Below are 15,333 nucleotides of genomic sequence, written 5' to 3' on the forward strand. Positions count from 1 at the left end.
TAAACCTCATTTGACGAGCTGTTCAGATATGGATTTGTAAGGGTGCTGCATCTTCCGTGTTTCAAGGGAGTTACTGCCGGCTTAATTGTTCTGCTTTTCCAAGAAGCTTAAATGAGTTGCCCAGGCAGTTGGTAATAAGGAAACTAGCTGCTATTTCCTGATGAAAAGCAGGAGATAGGACTTGTCAGCTCAGTGCATTGTTCCCCGCTCCGATAGCTGATCTGCAAACCGCACCCATCTCCTGGTGGCCTCAAACTGCTTTTCTGTCCACGTAAAAGGTGTCTTCTCTCTGGTGACTCCTGTGTTCCTCCTTCATGAGGGATCCTGTGGGGGAAGGACTGCGTTTGATGCAGGTGATTTAAGGCATCTCAAATCTAGGGAAACTTACCAACGCTGAAGTGTCAGCCTGGTTTTATGCGATCACAGGATTGCTGACATCAGTCTGCAGGTAGTCACCCGTGAACTTTCTTGGATACTGGCCAACCTACGTGAAATTTAAGATCTAAAGCCTTTTCTTTGGAAGGAAGCACTGATACGGCAGGTGTCAGCCAGAGCTCCAAGCTAGTTGGGCACCACCAGGGGCCTGTGTGCCTGGGAAGGTTAAGATCTGCTTTGAACCATTTGACAAAGTCTAATAATTTTTTTTTTTTTTTAAAGATCAGATGCTTTTCCCAGAGCTTGTTCTGTTTGTATGCAGTGACTTTGTGGTACCTCTGTTTTCTTTCTGACATGTCAGGAAAGAGACTGGCAATTCTCTTGCAAAATTAACTCATGCTAACTAAACCACAAATGCTTCATTTGAGGCTCACACTTGCATGTAGGAACCATGTGAGTTTTAAGGGACCATTTGTCTTTCCTGAGACTATGTGTTTATTAGGTTCATTCCATCTGTTAAAAGCCTTGAAAAAGGCTTGAAACAGCAATTTTGAGTGCTTGGCATTTCTTTTCTGCATCTGAAAGAAACTGGACTTGCTTAAAGGAAAAATGAACCTTTAGGATTACAACTCTGTACAGCCGTGTTCACAAAAACTCTGCTGTGTTTCTCATTTGCTGCAGCTGTTTTCTTGATAGCTGTAATATTCAGGATATTTCCATAAAAACAAATTTTGCATTTCTGATTCCCTGATCCTCGTGTCTCACTTCAGTCCAGATGACCTCTTGTGACCTGGTCACGTGTGCCCGTGCATGTTGCATAAGGAGACTCGAGATGGGGAGCAGCAGGAAGAGAAACTTTTTAAGATGCCTGAAGCAAGTATTTAGTTAAGCTCAAAGTAAAGGTTGACAAAAAAAAGTTCAAAGCAGTATTTCTACTAGACCTGTGCTAATGCAATTGGTGATCCTAATTCTGTTGGCTCACTTAACAGTTGTATGTAAACTTGTCTTAACTACTTCTGCATGTGGCAAATCACACTGCAGCACTTCTGCATGAACTAAAAAATGTGATGGCTGCTCACCAGGAGCCTGGTGTTTTTTAAGTGAAGTGTGGAAGTCTCCTGTGCGGGGCTTTGGCAAAAGATTTCAGCTCTGAGCGAGATGATCGTTCTGATTAAATGACTAATGAAAGTGCTTAACTATTTGGCAGACCTGAGCCTGAGAGCCCTAGCTTAACATGGTTACTTGTGGCTCATCTGCTCAGCTCTTCTTGTAGCCCTGACTGTCCTTGGTGCTTAGCACTTTTTGGACAAGTTCAGGCTTGACTGTTGACTGGAGTTTTGTTCGACTTGAGCAAGATCCCATGTGTACTAAAGCACATTCAGTTTCCTTTATGCACTGAAAAATAGGCTATCCTTTCACAGTCTGCATTAGGTTTAGATGCAATTATACTTCACTGTGAAAATACTGGGTTTGTGGAGAAGCCTGACTAAATCTTTATAGAGGAAAATAATATGAAAACCTGAGTTAAGGAGTAGTAGGGAGGGAATGAAAGCTTTCTTCTTGTGAGAAGAGTATTTAATTGGATTTCTGTTCATCAGTTGCCAAACACTAGTATAAGGTTTCTCCACCAAAATTCAGCCTTGGAAGGAGAATTTCTAACTTACAGTGTCAAATAGCTGTATGAAACATTTGCTGTCCAGGTGACTCAGAGTCACGTTGTAATACAGGTTGAAGTTGCTCAAAGTGCGGTGAGGAGGAAATTTCCCAGTGTTTTCTTTGCACGTGGTAAGAATGCATGCCATGCAGCAGCAAGCAGGCTTACAAGGGAATACGTATTCTCGAACTCGGTATTGTTCTGAGCCATCTGGAGAGCAGTAGCTCTGAACTACTGCCCAGCTCTGACCATTCTTATTGAGGATATTATAATGAACCTACAGCTGCCCTTGCCAACCAAGAAGTACAGAGTCAGTATTTTATTACACCTTCAGCATGTGGGATAAGGCTGCTTTCCATTTGGCTCCTCCAGTGGTGTTCTGCTTACATGCTTCAGTAAATGATCTATTACATATTGGAGCCTGCTGGGCAAAAGTTCAAATTAAATCATGCCATCTGACCACAATTACACCATTCTCAGGCAACTGAAGTGTATTTTTGTGAGCCTTTGAATAAACATTACACTGTATGTGTAACCAAATATGTACAATAATCATTTCTGGAGAACGCACCCATTTAAATGCACATATACCATTTAAGTGGTATTAATTTCTCATCATGTATAATTAGGGAAACGAGCTCACAGCTTACTGAAGCTCAAACAAGAAGTGCTGAGAAATGTTTCTTCTGTCTTTTTTCTATTAACCAGTGGCTTATTTTAGTTTCTTTTTTTTTTTTTCTTTAAAAATGGGAATATTGGCCTAGAGAAAGTCCTCATCTTGCCTATTTTTCTCTTATATGTAACACTCCATATTTAGAAAAGAAAAAACTGCTTCCAAGACAAGCAGACAAGACTTTCTGCAACCTTATTCACGTGGCTCCATACGGAGGCCTGTGACATTGCTTTATGCTGCTAAACTCTCTTAGCAGTCACCATTCAGAATTTCTCAGGCATGTATGAGCCATGGGGTTGAGGTTTAAACTTCTTCCATTTATTCACTGTAGTGCAACTATGAGTGCTGTCATGGAACATACACGCAAAAATTGCCTTGAAATTTCCTGGTTCCTAAGGAGCAGAAGCAGCCTCTCTTATCTCTTATCTCAGGCTATCTTCAGCCTTTCCAATTTGCCCTGTATAACTGGCAATGAAATTCGTTGGAAACACCACCCTACTTGCAGCTGTTCGTGCTTCTGGGAAAGGGTTAAGCAGGTTCTGCTGATTCACTGAGGTAGGTGACTCATTACCCCCACCCGGACAGAGGGGAAGTGGCTGTCTAGAGGGAGAGGATTCATACAATGTGAAATCAGAAGGGTCCATTGTGAACTTCCAGTTCGACTGAAAGAGCCGGAAAGGCTCTATAGTTAAAATTCAGGATTATCAGCTCTACATCCAGGCGGGTTAAAGGCTGTCTGAGTGTCCAAGCCATGCTTCTGGAGCGTGGGCAGAGGTGGGGTAGGAAGCCCAGAGGCAGGCTTGTGGAGGAAGCCTATGCTGGAATTTGCTGTATTGGTAAAGCAGTGTCTGGGTTGCCCTTGAAAGCAGTAGAGGAAAGGCAGCAGCTCAGTTCCTTTTGAAGCTTTTCATAACACATCAGACCCATGAATCATGTTCCTGATGACTGTTAGGTGTTTTTTTAAGGTGGTGTACAGCAAAACTTGGACTTGGACACTCTGACATCAAAGAATACTTATTTTTGGATGTTTGGTCTGTTGTTTCATAGTATTTACCTATACTGAATTTATTAACAAATGCAGAAGGGAATGAATTATTCATTCAATGCCCTTTTGTACCTTAATGTTTCCTAGTTGTGTATTGGCTGGTAATTCATACATAACTTCCTTCTTTCTTACTGATAGAGTCCTGGTCTTTGTGGAAACCACAAGTTTTTGCCCTTAATCTAGAACTGTTCCTGTCTGGTAAATTAGTGCAGGTAATCCTCTTAAAAGCCCCTACACATATTCAGTAAAGTTCTGTCATTTCTTTACTGGTAAATAGTCTTACCTTATAAGCACTGACATGTAAGTCCAAATAAATGGTATTTATATCAGGGCCCTGTCACTTGCCTGTTACTGCCTTTTAAGAACTTGTAACATGTTAAACTTTGGTCCTGTTTGTTGGTGACCAAATAAAAGTTACCCTATTCATTAAATATTTCTGCTATAGTTAGTCCTTCAAGCAACTTCCAAGTGTGCTGCACCTGTCCATTACAAAAAACAATAGTGAGATTTGACGCATTGTTCCATGGTTTATAGACATCCTGTGAGTAGTTCACCTAAAACTGGGTAGGTCAAGGCCACTGATTCTGCTGTCCCTGCCTCGGTGAGCCATTGGCTTGTGCTGACCTCTGATTACCTCACTGATTTACATTTCTAATGAAATAAAGGCCCTCTGCCAGGCTCAGGCTATCCTTTACACAATTAATTTTCTCGATAAAATAGAAAAGGACTATTTTACCTTCTAATATAATTTTAGATAATGAAAATTTGGTAATAGTTATTCACTTCCTGTCACTATGACCCTCTCTCCTCTCCACATCCTGGGGAAAAAATAGAGGAATCCAGCCATAGATCAAAAAATGAAGGCTTAGTTTGGGAAAGGGTGTGAGAATTTCAAAACTGAGGTCAGCAGTGAAAAACACTGACAGGAAGAAGCCTAGAGAGGCCTAAAATAATTCCTAACAATCTCTTCTCCAGCAAAAGGGACTAGAGCAGCTAATACAACAGTTACAGTTCTGTTTTTGCCTCTAGTTTCCTTGTAGTTTTGAGAAGTCTGTTGTCAAAATTTGGCTGATGGGCTTTAGCCTCTATTGCTGCTTTGAAAATTGTTTTTGCATGGAAGCAGTATTTTCCCTGAATCCTAATTGTGAACAAGTTCCTGCAGAATTACCCTTGTTAAGCAGTAACGAACTTGCTGGCCTAGTGCTACCTTTGAGCTGTAGTATTTTTCTTCCTTGCTGTACATATGCTGTAACTTGAGATTAAATAAGGAAATCCCTGTTTTTTGCTTTAGGGATATAAGCCTCAGCTGTGTGGTGTGTTTCCTGATGTGGCCCAAATTCTGCCAAACTTAAGGAAACCTAAATATCCTGCTCTTTTAACTGAAAGTGATATAAGCCATAAATAATATATGTGGCTATAAAGAATGGATAAATGGCTCTACGTTGTTCACAGCTGCACTAAGTGCCTGCTTTGCTTGCTTCATGCTCAGAATTATAAATACATAGAGATAATGCAAAATTATTTGTGCAATAAAGTTGCTTGATATAGTAGTACAATAACTTACTGCTCTCTTCCTTACTTCTGGAAGGACTTATTTGTATAAGCTTTTTAAAATCTTTTACCTATCCAGTGTAACACTGAGGAAGAATATGCGTTCCTGGGTCTTAGTTATTTTTTTCAGAAATTAATATTTTTCATTTCTGATACTGGAAGAAGTTCTTAGTCTGATAGCATTATCTGTTGAAAACACTAAGGAAATTTATTTCTATGTTGCTAAACATCCTGTGCCTTTTTAAGGAGGAAAGAGGGAGAACCTCACCATACTGTCTGCTTTCCTGACCCTTTGTTCCTTGCAAACTTGAATTGCCCCTTCTGTTTATCTTAATGTCTTATGCAATCTTTCCTCCAGTTTCTTGTGTGAAAATGCTGAAATTAAAGACAATGGTTTAAACTGACAAAAATACAAGACCAGAAAAGCCCTTCTGATCATAACAGTCCCCTAACTCTGAGCTGCCAGGAAGTAGTTTAGTGAAAAAATATGAAATAATCATAAATAATTGTATATTAAAATGTAATTATAGAAATAGTTTTAAACTTCCGAACAGTATAGGGCCTGAAGCATGTCTGAGTAGCTGAACCATGATTATTGTGTCATCCCCTTTTGAGAGGGTGTTCCTAAAACAGGAATTAAAGCAGCCGAGTGAAAACAGAAAGCAAACCAGACTGAGTTGGATTGTGTACTATGGTTTTCCAGAAGAATATTTTCAAAATCTCTTGTCATAAATGTAAATGTCTTTTTATATGAAAAGTTACCAGGTATATTTACCCCCTCTGCATTCTCCTGTTTTCCTTCTCTCCTGCATTCAACCCCAACCACACCCACAAACAATCCTCTAATGAGTCAGATGTTGAACTGAAGCACTAACATAGCTCTTAATTTACACAGGTAATTTTTCTGCATGGACTAGGCTCAACTCTTAATGTTGTGTGCTGACAGTTCCCCTACTAGTAAAAGGCTCCTGAAATTTATTTTTGAACATGTAAGAGATTAATATTGCTTATCTATAAACTGCCATGAAATTTATCAGAATCCATTGTGGCTTGCACTGAAACTAAACCATTCCAGTGACCAGCTATTGCTCTATCTGTATTTGAGCAATTCTGAACTTAGCTCCGGTACTTACTTACTTCAGGTTCAATTGTACAGTTACTTGAATCTTGTCAACAAATTTGTTTGCCGTTCCAGATCTCGTGTGCCAGAGCTACTTTAAGAACAGTTGCTCCTGGGGTGGGTTTAGTGCTCCTGTTCCTGGCCTGAACAAAAGTGAAGAAATAAATGAAACCAGGAAAGGAAATGAAGATAAGAGTAATGTACGGTGTCTGCTGCCCACTAACTGAAGCTCAGCAGAATTACAAAGCCACTTCTGCATCTGCTACTGTGTTAATTCATTAAAGATCTAAAATCGAAATCAGAATTTCTAACAGGGCAAGACTTCTGTGTGGGCTTTGTTAGCCATACTATGGGCTTGCTCATCCTTTACTTAAAGATGAAGCCTGGCAGAAAATAGCACAGACTTAAAGGGGAACTATGATATTGTCCATTTCTCAAAAAAAAAAAAAAAAAAAGTCTTTATTTTAAAGGCTTCCAGTACATGCCCCCATGTACTATTGCAGTCTCTTGCTCCTGTAACTGGCTGATGTGTCTGATGTTTGCGAGCTGCAGCTTTGCAGTGGCACCACCTTGTGGTCGTGGTAAAATTTGTCAAAATAAAAACAAAACACTGTTTTGTATAATTTCAAAAGTTGATTTACATTATGTTACACTATATTGCAGGGACTTGCATCTGGAGTCTACCAGCAATTCTCCTTCTAGGTCTTTTTAAATAATAAAAAATAGATATAAACTACCTGCTTCTAACCCTGTAACATAGGAAGAAAAGTTGTAGTTTTCTCTGTTAAGCCTATAGTTAACCTGTAACAAATGGCCAAGATCTCCAATATGCTATATATGTTATTTTAAAGTAGTAGGTAGCACAAACATGGCACAGTGAAATGGACAGGAAAACATACAATTCATTATAATCTCTAATATTTTTTGAAGATACCAAGAAAATGAACACCCCGTGGTTTTTTTTTTGTTTGTTTTTTTTTTCAGATGGCTCAGAATTTCTAGTGTTTTGTCATGATTAAGGCCCTTAAAGTAGAATTTAGGCCTTACTTTGCTGTAAAAGACAAAGTGGCAGTCTATTGGCTTCTGAATAATACACAAATGGAGTTTGGATTCATAATTCCAATACTGCGCATTTTTATTAACATTGAAGCATTCTAGGATGAAGTGTTAACATGAAAAGTTGGAAGGGGAGAAGCCAGAATGCCTAGAGAAAAATCCTTTCTTTTTGAAAGTCTTCATAAAATAAATATGCAAGTACTAAAAATGATGTTCAAAGATTTAGCTACAGCAGATAACTGTATTGAAAAATAGTTATTATATATATTAAATATGAATAATATCTGCCCATATGAATATACTCAGTTCCCATTCAGTTCTTACTATTCTAACACAGTCACACAGTGCTCATAAGACTGAAAAATAGTTATAGTCCAGTAATTTATGTACTTTAGGAAACTGATGGAAGGTCTTCCAGTGCTGGATTCTTTCAGGAAGAGACCATTTCAAAAATCAAAGGATGGTGTAACTGGAGATAACTTGTTCCAGAGCTGTGAAGCTGTCCAAGAAGTCTTCCTCTTCAATTCCGTATTTAGTGTACTGGTGAACATAGGCTCTGTGGGAGGTCACAGCAGAAAAGTGGTAAGACATTAGAGATGAATGAAACCTCTGACACATGAAATCAGGCCGTATAGTTACTGTAACAACTTCAAATGATGGTTGGTTTCTACCTTGCTCTCTTGAACTCATTTTGTAATTCATAGTTACAGATAAGTCATGACTTATTTCTAATAGCATTTATTACTTTGTATACTGGTTGAGGAGACAAAATTGCATCTAACAAAATGGGCCTAACTGGGAAATGGAAGGAGCTGTGATTATTAAATGAGAAAAGTAATTGATAGATTTGAGATGCAAAACCTAAGCCTGTGTGTGCAGGATGGCTTGGTTCTCATCAATGGTGTTTTTGTAGTAGGTGGTAAAAATAGGAATGCAGCTAGTAGGTGCAATCTTTCTCCTTTGACTTTTAGTCATAGAATTCCTGTGCTAGAAACTCAGAATTAGTAGACATTTGCTGTGACACCTGGTAACTTTGGGTTTATGGTGATCAAAGTAAAGAGTCAATTATTTCTTAGATTTCTTGTTTCTTATGAAAAATCAAACTAATGGAATTGGAGCCTGAGTAACAGAATATTTTTGAACTAAACTAGGAACTTATTTCCTGGAATGTCCAGAACGTCTGTATACAATTTAGAAACTGCATGATCACTGAAAGAGTTTGTGTATTATTTTTAGAATGGTCAGTCTGGAACGCACTAAATTTTGGGAGCTCTAGTATTGAGAAAATGGTCAAATTGATAGCCCTAGAATATGTACTGTTGCTTATCCACGGAACATAAGCTCTGTTCTGTGTAAGGTAAGCACCCTGCCATCATGTTTCAAGCATAAAAATGTTTCCACTAAAGTGTGGGAATAGCATTTATGCTTATTCACAATTACTTTGTTGAAAAAGAGAGTTTTATTACAGTGATTTTGCTACTTCTGAAGATAACAACAGCTCTAAATGAAATAAGCACAATTATTTTCACTTACTTGGAAGCAAACATATTCCAAGCTTTGCGTACAACGTTGTCAAGAGGTTTCAGCAGGAACTGGCTATTGCTAACCAGAGAAGCAGACTTCTCATACTTATTAAATGCTCTTGGTGTTTTCCATGCACTAAAAGCATCCTGAGGGTTTAACCATGACGTATATAATGAAGGATCTCGGAAACTTCCTGTAGCAGAAATAAGAAAGCCATTTTGATAAATGTAAAGCTACAAGGTGTTGTTTCTTGATCTCAGTAGTCCTGGGTGACCCAATCAAGGTTTGACAGCTCAGGCCAGGCTTTGAAAAAGTCCGCAGACTGGTCAGCCTGTTGCAAATGTAACTGCTTTAAACAGATTCATTACGTTATCTAGGAGTGTACTCTTGTATCAGTACTTCATATGTGAGCTATGCTCATCACTCCAGAATAAATATATTTTCAGACAACATAGCTAAGAATTCTAACATGTATACAGACTTCAGTCTCTTCTTCCTTCCCTGGAATGCTTTAGGAAAAACAGAAATCCAAGTTGTAAATACAACAGCTTTAACCAATTACACAACATGTCCTTGGACATTAAAATCTTTCTAGAGGAAATATTGGCCCTGCTAGTTTTCTTTTTTTTTCCTCACTTTCATCAGAAATGGTTGTGAAGGAAACAGTGAGATGTGAAATGAATCGCTATGACATTGTTCTTTTCCTTCTCACCTAAGTCTGCACTGTGCGTATCTTTTCCTCTCAGGATAACCAGGTTGGCAATGGAAGTATTGAAATGCAGCAGCTTGTTTGTGGAATGGCTGGAGGGAACAGAGGAGCCTGGACGTGGCGGCTGTACTTGCCAGTCAATGCCTGTGAGGTTTTAGCAAACAAGGTATAAAATAAAGTTAATGTTTCATGAAGTACGGATTCAGACTAGCTGATGAGCGTTAGCTAACTAACACTGCCCCAAGCTGAGATCATGTTAGGGTTTGTAGTTTCTACATGTTAGTTAAGCAGCAATTACACAATTCTCAGAGAAAAACAGAGTTCATCCAGCACTATTTGTCTGGCAGTCACTAGTCTTACCAGAGAAAATAGATACTTGTCTCTATAGTTAGCAGTCTGCCAGCCCATTCTTTGCATAACTGGAAGTTTTACTGAATTCTCAATGTAAATGATATGGGAAAGCTAAGCATATGATTTTTATTAGTAGAAGGTGTAACAAGAAAAAAACATAGCAAAACTAATGATCCAAAGAATGTTCCAAATGTATCATTTAAATTAAGTACACAATCAAAACTGTTGGTTTGCTTTGCATATTTTCAATAGTTATAATTAACAGAGATGTCTGGGAGCAAAAACAAAAGCAAGCCAGGAGTTGCTGTGGCAGCTGAGTAGTTATAGAAGCAGCTGGCTATGTAGAGGCAAATTCCTGCTGTCTGAGGGCAGCAACTTGTTTCTGAACTGACTGACTAAAGTTAGTCAGTGAGCTCCAGAAAACAATAAGCTTTGTTTTAACTGTAAAAATGTATGCTTTAAGAGTGATGGATGCTGAAGATGAGTGAATGCTATTTACCTTCTTCCATTTTAGCATTAGCAATAAGCATTTGCCTTAGATGTTTGATGAGTCCAGGCCAACTGAATGTGCTATATGCAAGGGAATTTTCAGGCATCTGAGGTATGTTACGAAGACCCAACATCTTGAATTCAGGATGTGGAACTAATGTCTCCATTAAATCTCCTGGAAAAAAAAAAAACAACACAACAGTTGCTCATATTTGACAAAATTATTACATAGGCTAGTTAAAATGGGAGAAGAGCATGAGGAATTTTACAAAGATCTAGTAATTTAAGAAACAAAACAAGATATATAAAGGTTACATTTAACAAGTATACAGACGCATCAGACAAAATGCAAACTCTTCCTACTTACTACCGAGTTCTATACGAGCAAGTTAGCAACACTTATTCTAAAGCGATTTGTGTTGCTTCATAGCCTGGTTTGAAATCTCAAAAACCTTACACACTGCTGAAAAGATTAATAGGAAGATGAGAAATTTTAATTTTACAAGCAGACCCCTGGCAATATGGGTACCTTTCTCTAATCCCAAATGTCAGCCAATTGCTTGTTGCTACCAAACTGCACGCTAGCTTGTCTTCTGAGCTGCTCACAAAACTGACATTGTTTGTTTTTCTTCAACAGAAGAGAAACTGGTTACTTCTAACCTAATGCAAAATGTAAAAACTCAGTCCAAAATTACCGTCCTGCAGAAATTTCCTCTGAAATGCAAATAGGTACAAGGGTGGCTGTAGTCAGTTGAAAAACGAGAAACATGGTTCTTTTGGTAAAGAATGAAACCAGAAGCTGGGGTATCTAATTTTGACTGTGCTTCAAAATTGGGGTTGAACTTCTAAATAACTTAGTCTTTTGCTTCACTTTTCTTATCTTAAGCCTTGGGAATTATCCAAAAACTTGAGGAAGGAAACTGAAGAACTTAAATTCACAAAATGAAATGGGTACAGAAAGATAAATGAGAATGCATTAGGTGGCTATATTACAGTTAGGTACCTAATGGGTTTCTGCTATAGTGTATGCCATCTTCTGCTGTGTAAGTGGGCTGGAAAACACTCCCCAGCTGATGTGCAATGACTTGATTTACATCCTTGAAGGAGATCTGTTTCATATGCATCAGCTGAGCACAGATCTTGTGGATGACATCATTTTCATGAACAAGAAGAGCATCTGATGACTGATATAGATGTGACAGAGTCAAAACAGAGTTGTAGTTTTGAACAATGACCTGAACAGGAAAAAAAAACAAAAAACAAAAAAACACACAAAACCACGCAAATGAGAGTCAAACAACTTAATCTCTTTCTAGTTTATATTTCTCTGGCTACTGTCATTTCCTCAATTACGATTTAGGAAGTGACTCATTTTCTTTACCAAAGTGCAGAATGAGGTCAGGAGCTAGCACAGCTGTTTGATGGAAAGAGAACAAGACCTGTGAAAATCATGTTACCCATATCAGTTCAGAATAGAATCTGTCTGGGAAGTGATTATAATGTTCAGATATTATTGTAACAGGAAATGTATAGTTAGCTTGTAGAGCTTCTCATGAAACTGCACTGTTCCTTAGAAATTATATTAGTAACCTTAAATGTTTTGTTGTTATTAGCTTGAGATCTTAGTGATTTTGAAAAATTTGGATTTTTTTTTTTGTGAAACTGCATAACCAAATGTTAGGCAATTTCTTAGCTATGTTACTTTGTCAAGTTTAATGTTCAAAAAGTGAACTGTTTTTCATTTCTAGTTTATTTTACTTGCAGATATTTTGTTTTGCTCATCAAAAGTAAACAGTTTATTTAAATTGCTCTCTCCATGTCTGTGATTATGAACTTGCAGAGTATCTCTGGGAAAAATGACATTCACCTCACCAGTGCCGTAGGGCCAGATAACATGGTTTAGTATAAACGAGGATGGAAAAGCATCTCTTAAACACTGCGTCACAAATGCTCCTAAACCAGATCCTGTACCACCAGCCATGCTCATTATCGTGAAAAATCCACCAAGTCGGTCACATTTCTCTGCTTCTTTTTGGACCAGATTCATGATTGCTTCTTTGTGTCTAGGCCCATGAACAGTGTAACTGTTGGAGAAAAGGAACAAGATGTTTTCTTTCTTTTAAAAGGAAAAAGAGCAAGACATGGCAGGTTTTAGCAAAATAAAAACAGTAAGGTCAGCCTTAAAAAAGGATATGTTTCTTTGTATTACTTATGTAACCTGGAATTATGTCACCCATTCTGTCTGTGGCAAACAATCCTCTGCTGCGATATTTATTTTGCAAAACATCTGTTTATAAATTGCACTTATCGCTTCCTCTTCTTAAATATATCCACTCTATTCTAAAACCTTACATTTTCACTGTAAACAATTTTATCTTGCAAAAAGCAGTGTATAAATTTTGTTGTAATGTATGTTGCTCTTCTACCTTAAAAATAAATTGTTACATACTCTGTACGTCACACAGCTGCAAGAGTATCACTCCTAGGGAGTGCAGACAGCTCATTAGTCTCTACAGTTTTGTTAGTGAAGCTGGAAATGAGAGTTCATACCCATTTGCCCAGTTGTTCCCAGACCCTTGCTTCTGACAGAAGTGCGAATGATCATCATATTTCCAGTAGCCAGACTTGGCAGCTATTGACAAAGTTTGGCTGATTACTTTAGGTTCCATGTCAACAAGTACAGCCCGGGCAACAGGTACTGGATAGGAAGAAAAACAAAACTAAGTGCTAATGTTACAACCTGTTGTGTAAGATAGAATTGCATCATGGACCGAGATGTATTCCTTCCATCCATATAAGCTGACCTAGTACAGAAAACAACTTGGCAGTGTCCTGGATTTCTGGAGAACCATTGATTGCTCTAAGGATGGATCTGAACCCTATAGACACAGATCTTTCAGGAAAGAAATTTCTTGTTTGATAACATCAGATTCAGACAATCCAGGCCCTATTCCAGGTATTACCTATCTACAGGGGAAAATGCAGGTGTTTGGCAGGGAAGGTCAGTTACACGTATTCAGTTTCCAGCTGCATTACTGGCAGACTTGCTCTGTGGCCTCAGGCACTCTACTGCACAGTGATTTTACTTCCATGGCTGTTAGTAATGTCATGAAGGCAGAGGGTTGCAACAATTCTTCAAAACTGGAGGGAAAACTTTTATTATTTCTGCATTCTTATCTGCATTAGGCTGGAAACCAGACCCTCTGTGGGAAACGAACTGTTTAAACATCATACCTCCAGATTCTGCCTCGATGAAAAAGCGTTCTTTACATGCATCGTGGTAGGATTCATTCTCCTTCTTGGAACACAATCCGTGTGTGCCATGGACATCACTGCAGATAGCATTAAACACCTCACGACCAATTTGATTACCACACTGTCCGAGCTGGACTGTCACTAGTGACATGCTTATTCACCTTGTGCTTAATCCTAAAAAGAAAAGTATGCCTTCAGTAACTGTGGAAAACAGAAGCTAAAAAAAGTTCTGATAAGTGGAATTCTGATCATTTTTGTGATTTCTGACAACCTCTAGTGAGGATGAAAAACCTATGCAATAACCACTTGCTACTTGATGTGAAATACTGACTGTCAGCGTTTTATTCTGAGTGTCAAAAGAATGCAGGTGGCACTTGACAATATATCATTCTGCCTACAGGGCTGAGGTCAACCATTAGGCAAGGAGAGTCCAGTTTTCTAATGTTTGCTTAATAAGGCAGGGTAGAAGTGACTAATTATAAATCCAACAAAGCTCTAGGTTAGGCTCTAAAGGCGTATTAAACACAGTAAGTGCCACAGGGCTTAAGAAACATGAAGCCTGTCCCCAAGTCTCATTGACTTCCAGTCCTGCACTGCTGTGTGCCTGGTGCCAAAATCTGCTGAGATGACAGTGGGATTCCCTACACTTCCACCACGCAAAGTTTTTGATACAGTACTGGTATGTTTGACGTTTCCCCCACTCAGCTTTTTGCAGTAGCTGTTTTTGCACTTCTCTATTTATACAAAAAAAAAACAGTTTGTTTGGTTGTTTTTCCAAACCGACTCCGTTATTCCGGGCTATTTTCTATCACCACCCCAGCTGTGCTGGAGCACTTTGCACCAGCATTCTTTGGAACGCCGCCAGCGCCTGCCAGCGGCCCCCGCTGCGGCCAGGAAGGTGAGATTTTTAACCCCCGGGCCCGATTTCGGCGCTGCTGCCGGGCGGCGCCCGCCAGCCTCGGGCCAGCCCGGGGCCGATAACCCCCCCCACACACACACGACGCCCGCTGAGGGCTCCCCGCCGGCCCCCTCAGCCCCCCTCACACCCTCAGCCCCGCTCCCGGCCCTCCCGTCAGGGCTCCGCAGCGCTGACAGGGCCCGGCCCGCCCCGGGGGGCCGCCATGTTGGCGGGGCCGCCCGGCCCTCACACAGCCCGGCCTCCGCCCGCTCCCGGCGCCTTTCTCCTCGCCGCCGCCTCCCTCCCGGTATCCCCCGACCCCCCCCGGCGGAGCGGGGCCCTCAGGGGGTGCCGGACCCGGCCCCGGCGCTAAACTCGGCCCCGGCCCCGGGCGCCCCCTCAGGGCTGACCTCGGCGCTCCCCCTGCGCTGAGGCGCTGGGGCAGCGACGGCGCATGCGCGAGCGGCCGCCTGAGGGAGCCGCTTCCCCGCCGGGCCGGCCCGAGCCGCGCCTTCGAACAGCCCGCCTCGCGCATGCTCACCAGGCACTCCGGGCAGCCCGGCGGGGCTCCCGGCTTCACGAAGCACTCTGCGCATGCTCTCTCCCCGCGGCTTCGCCGCCCTTTCTGCGCAA

At 40.3% G+C, this 15,333-nt stretch overlaps 1 protein-coding gene across 4 annotated transcripts; it reads right to left on the bottom strand.

Annotated features, from left to right (window-relative positions):
- Nucleotides 1-5,865: 5,865 nt before the first annotated feature.
- TUBD1 (tubulin delta 1) lies at nucleotides 5,866-15,287 on the bottom strand. Of its 4 annotated transcripts, XR_004254102.1 has the most exons (10): nucleotides 15,111-15,179; nucleotides 13,782-13,976; nucleotides 13,098-13,245; nucleotides 12,415-12,631; nucleotides 11,551-11,782; nucleotides 10,558-10,722; nucleotides 9,711-9,851; nucleotides 9,008-9,191; nucleotides 7,865-8,030; nucleotides 5,866-6,561 (listed from the first exon to the last, which is right to left on the bottom strand). XR_004254102.1 is itself a non-coding variant. In XM_032201100.1 (9 exons), the coding sequence occupies exons 2-9, from the start codon at nucleotides 13,951-13,953 to the stop codon at nucleotides 7,928-7,930; spliced, it is 1,362 nt and encodes a 453-aa protein (XP_032056991.1). In that variant the 5' UTR covers nucleotides 13,954-13,976; nucleotides 15,242-15,287; the 3' UTR covers nucleotides 7,390-7,927. The 4 variants fall into 4 exon arrangements, 3 of the variants coding, with proteins under 3 accessions (XP_032056991.1, XP_032056992.1, XP_032056990.1); XM_032201100.1 differs by lacking the exons at nucleotides 5,866-6,561; nucleotides 15,111-15,179 and adding an exon at nucleotides 15,242-15,287 and having other exon boundaries at nucleotides 7,390-8,030; XM_032201101.1 differs by lacking the exon at nucleotides 5,866-6,561 and having other exon boundaries at nucleotides 7,390-8,030; nucleotides 11,551-11,731.
- Nucleotides 15,288-15,333: the final 46 nt, after the last annotated feature.

Source organism: Aythya fuligula, chromosome 20, assembly GCF_009819795.1.
Source record: "Aythya fuligula isolate bAytFul2 chromosome 20, bAytFul2.pri, whole genome shotgun sequence".
Classification (NCBI taxonomy): Eukaryota; Metazoa; Chordata; class Aves; order Anseriformes; family Anatidae; genus Aythya; species Aythya fuligula.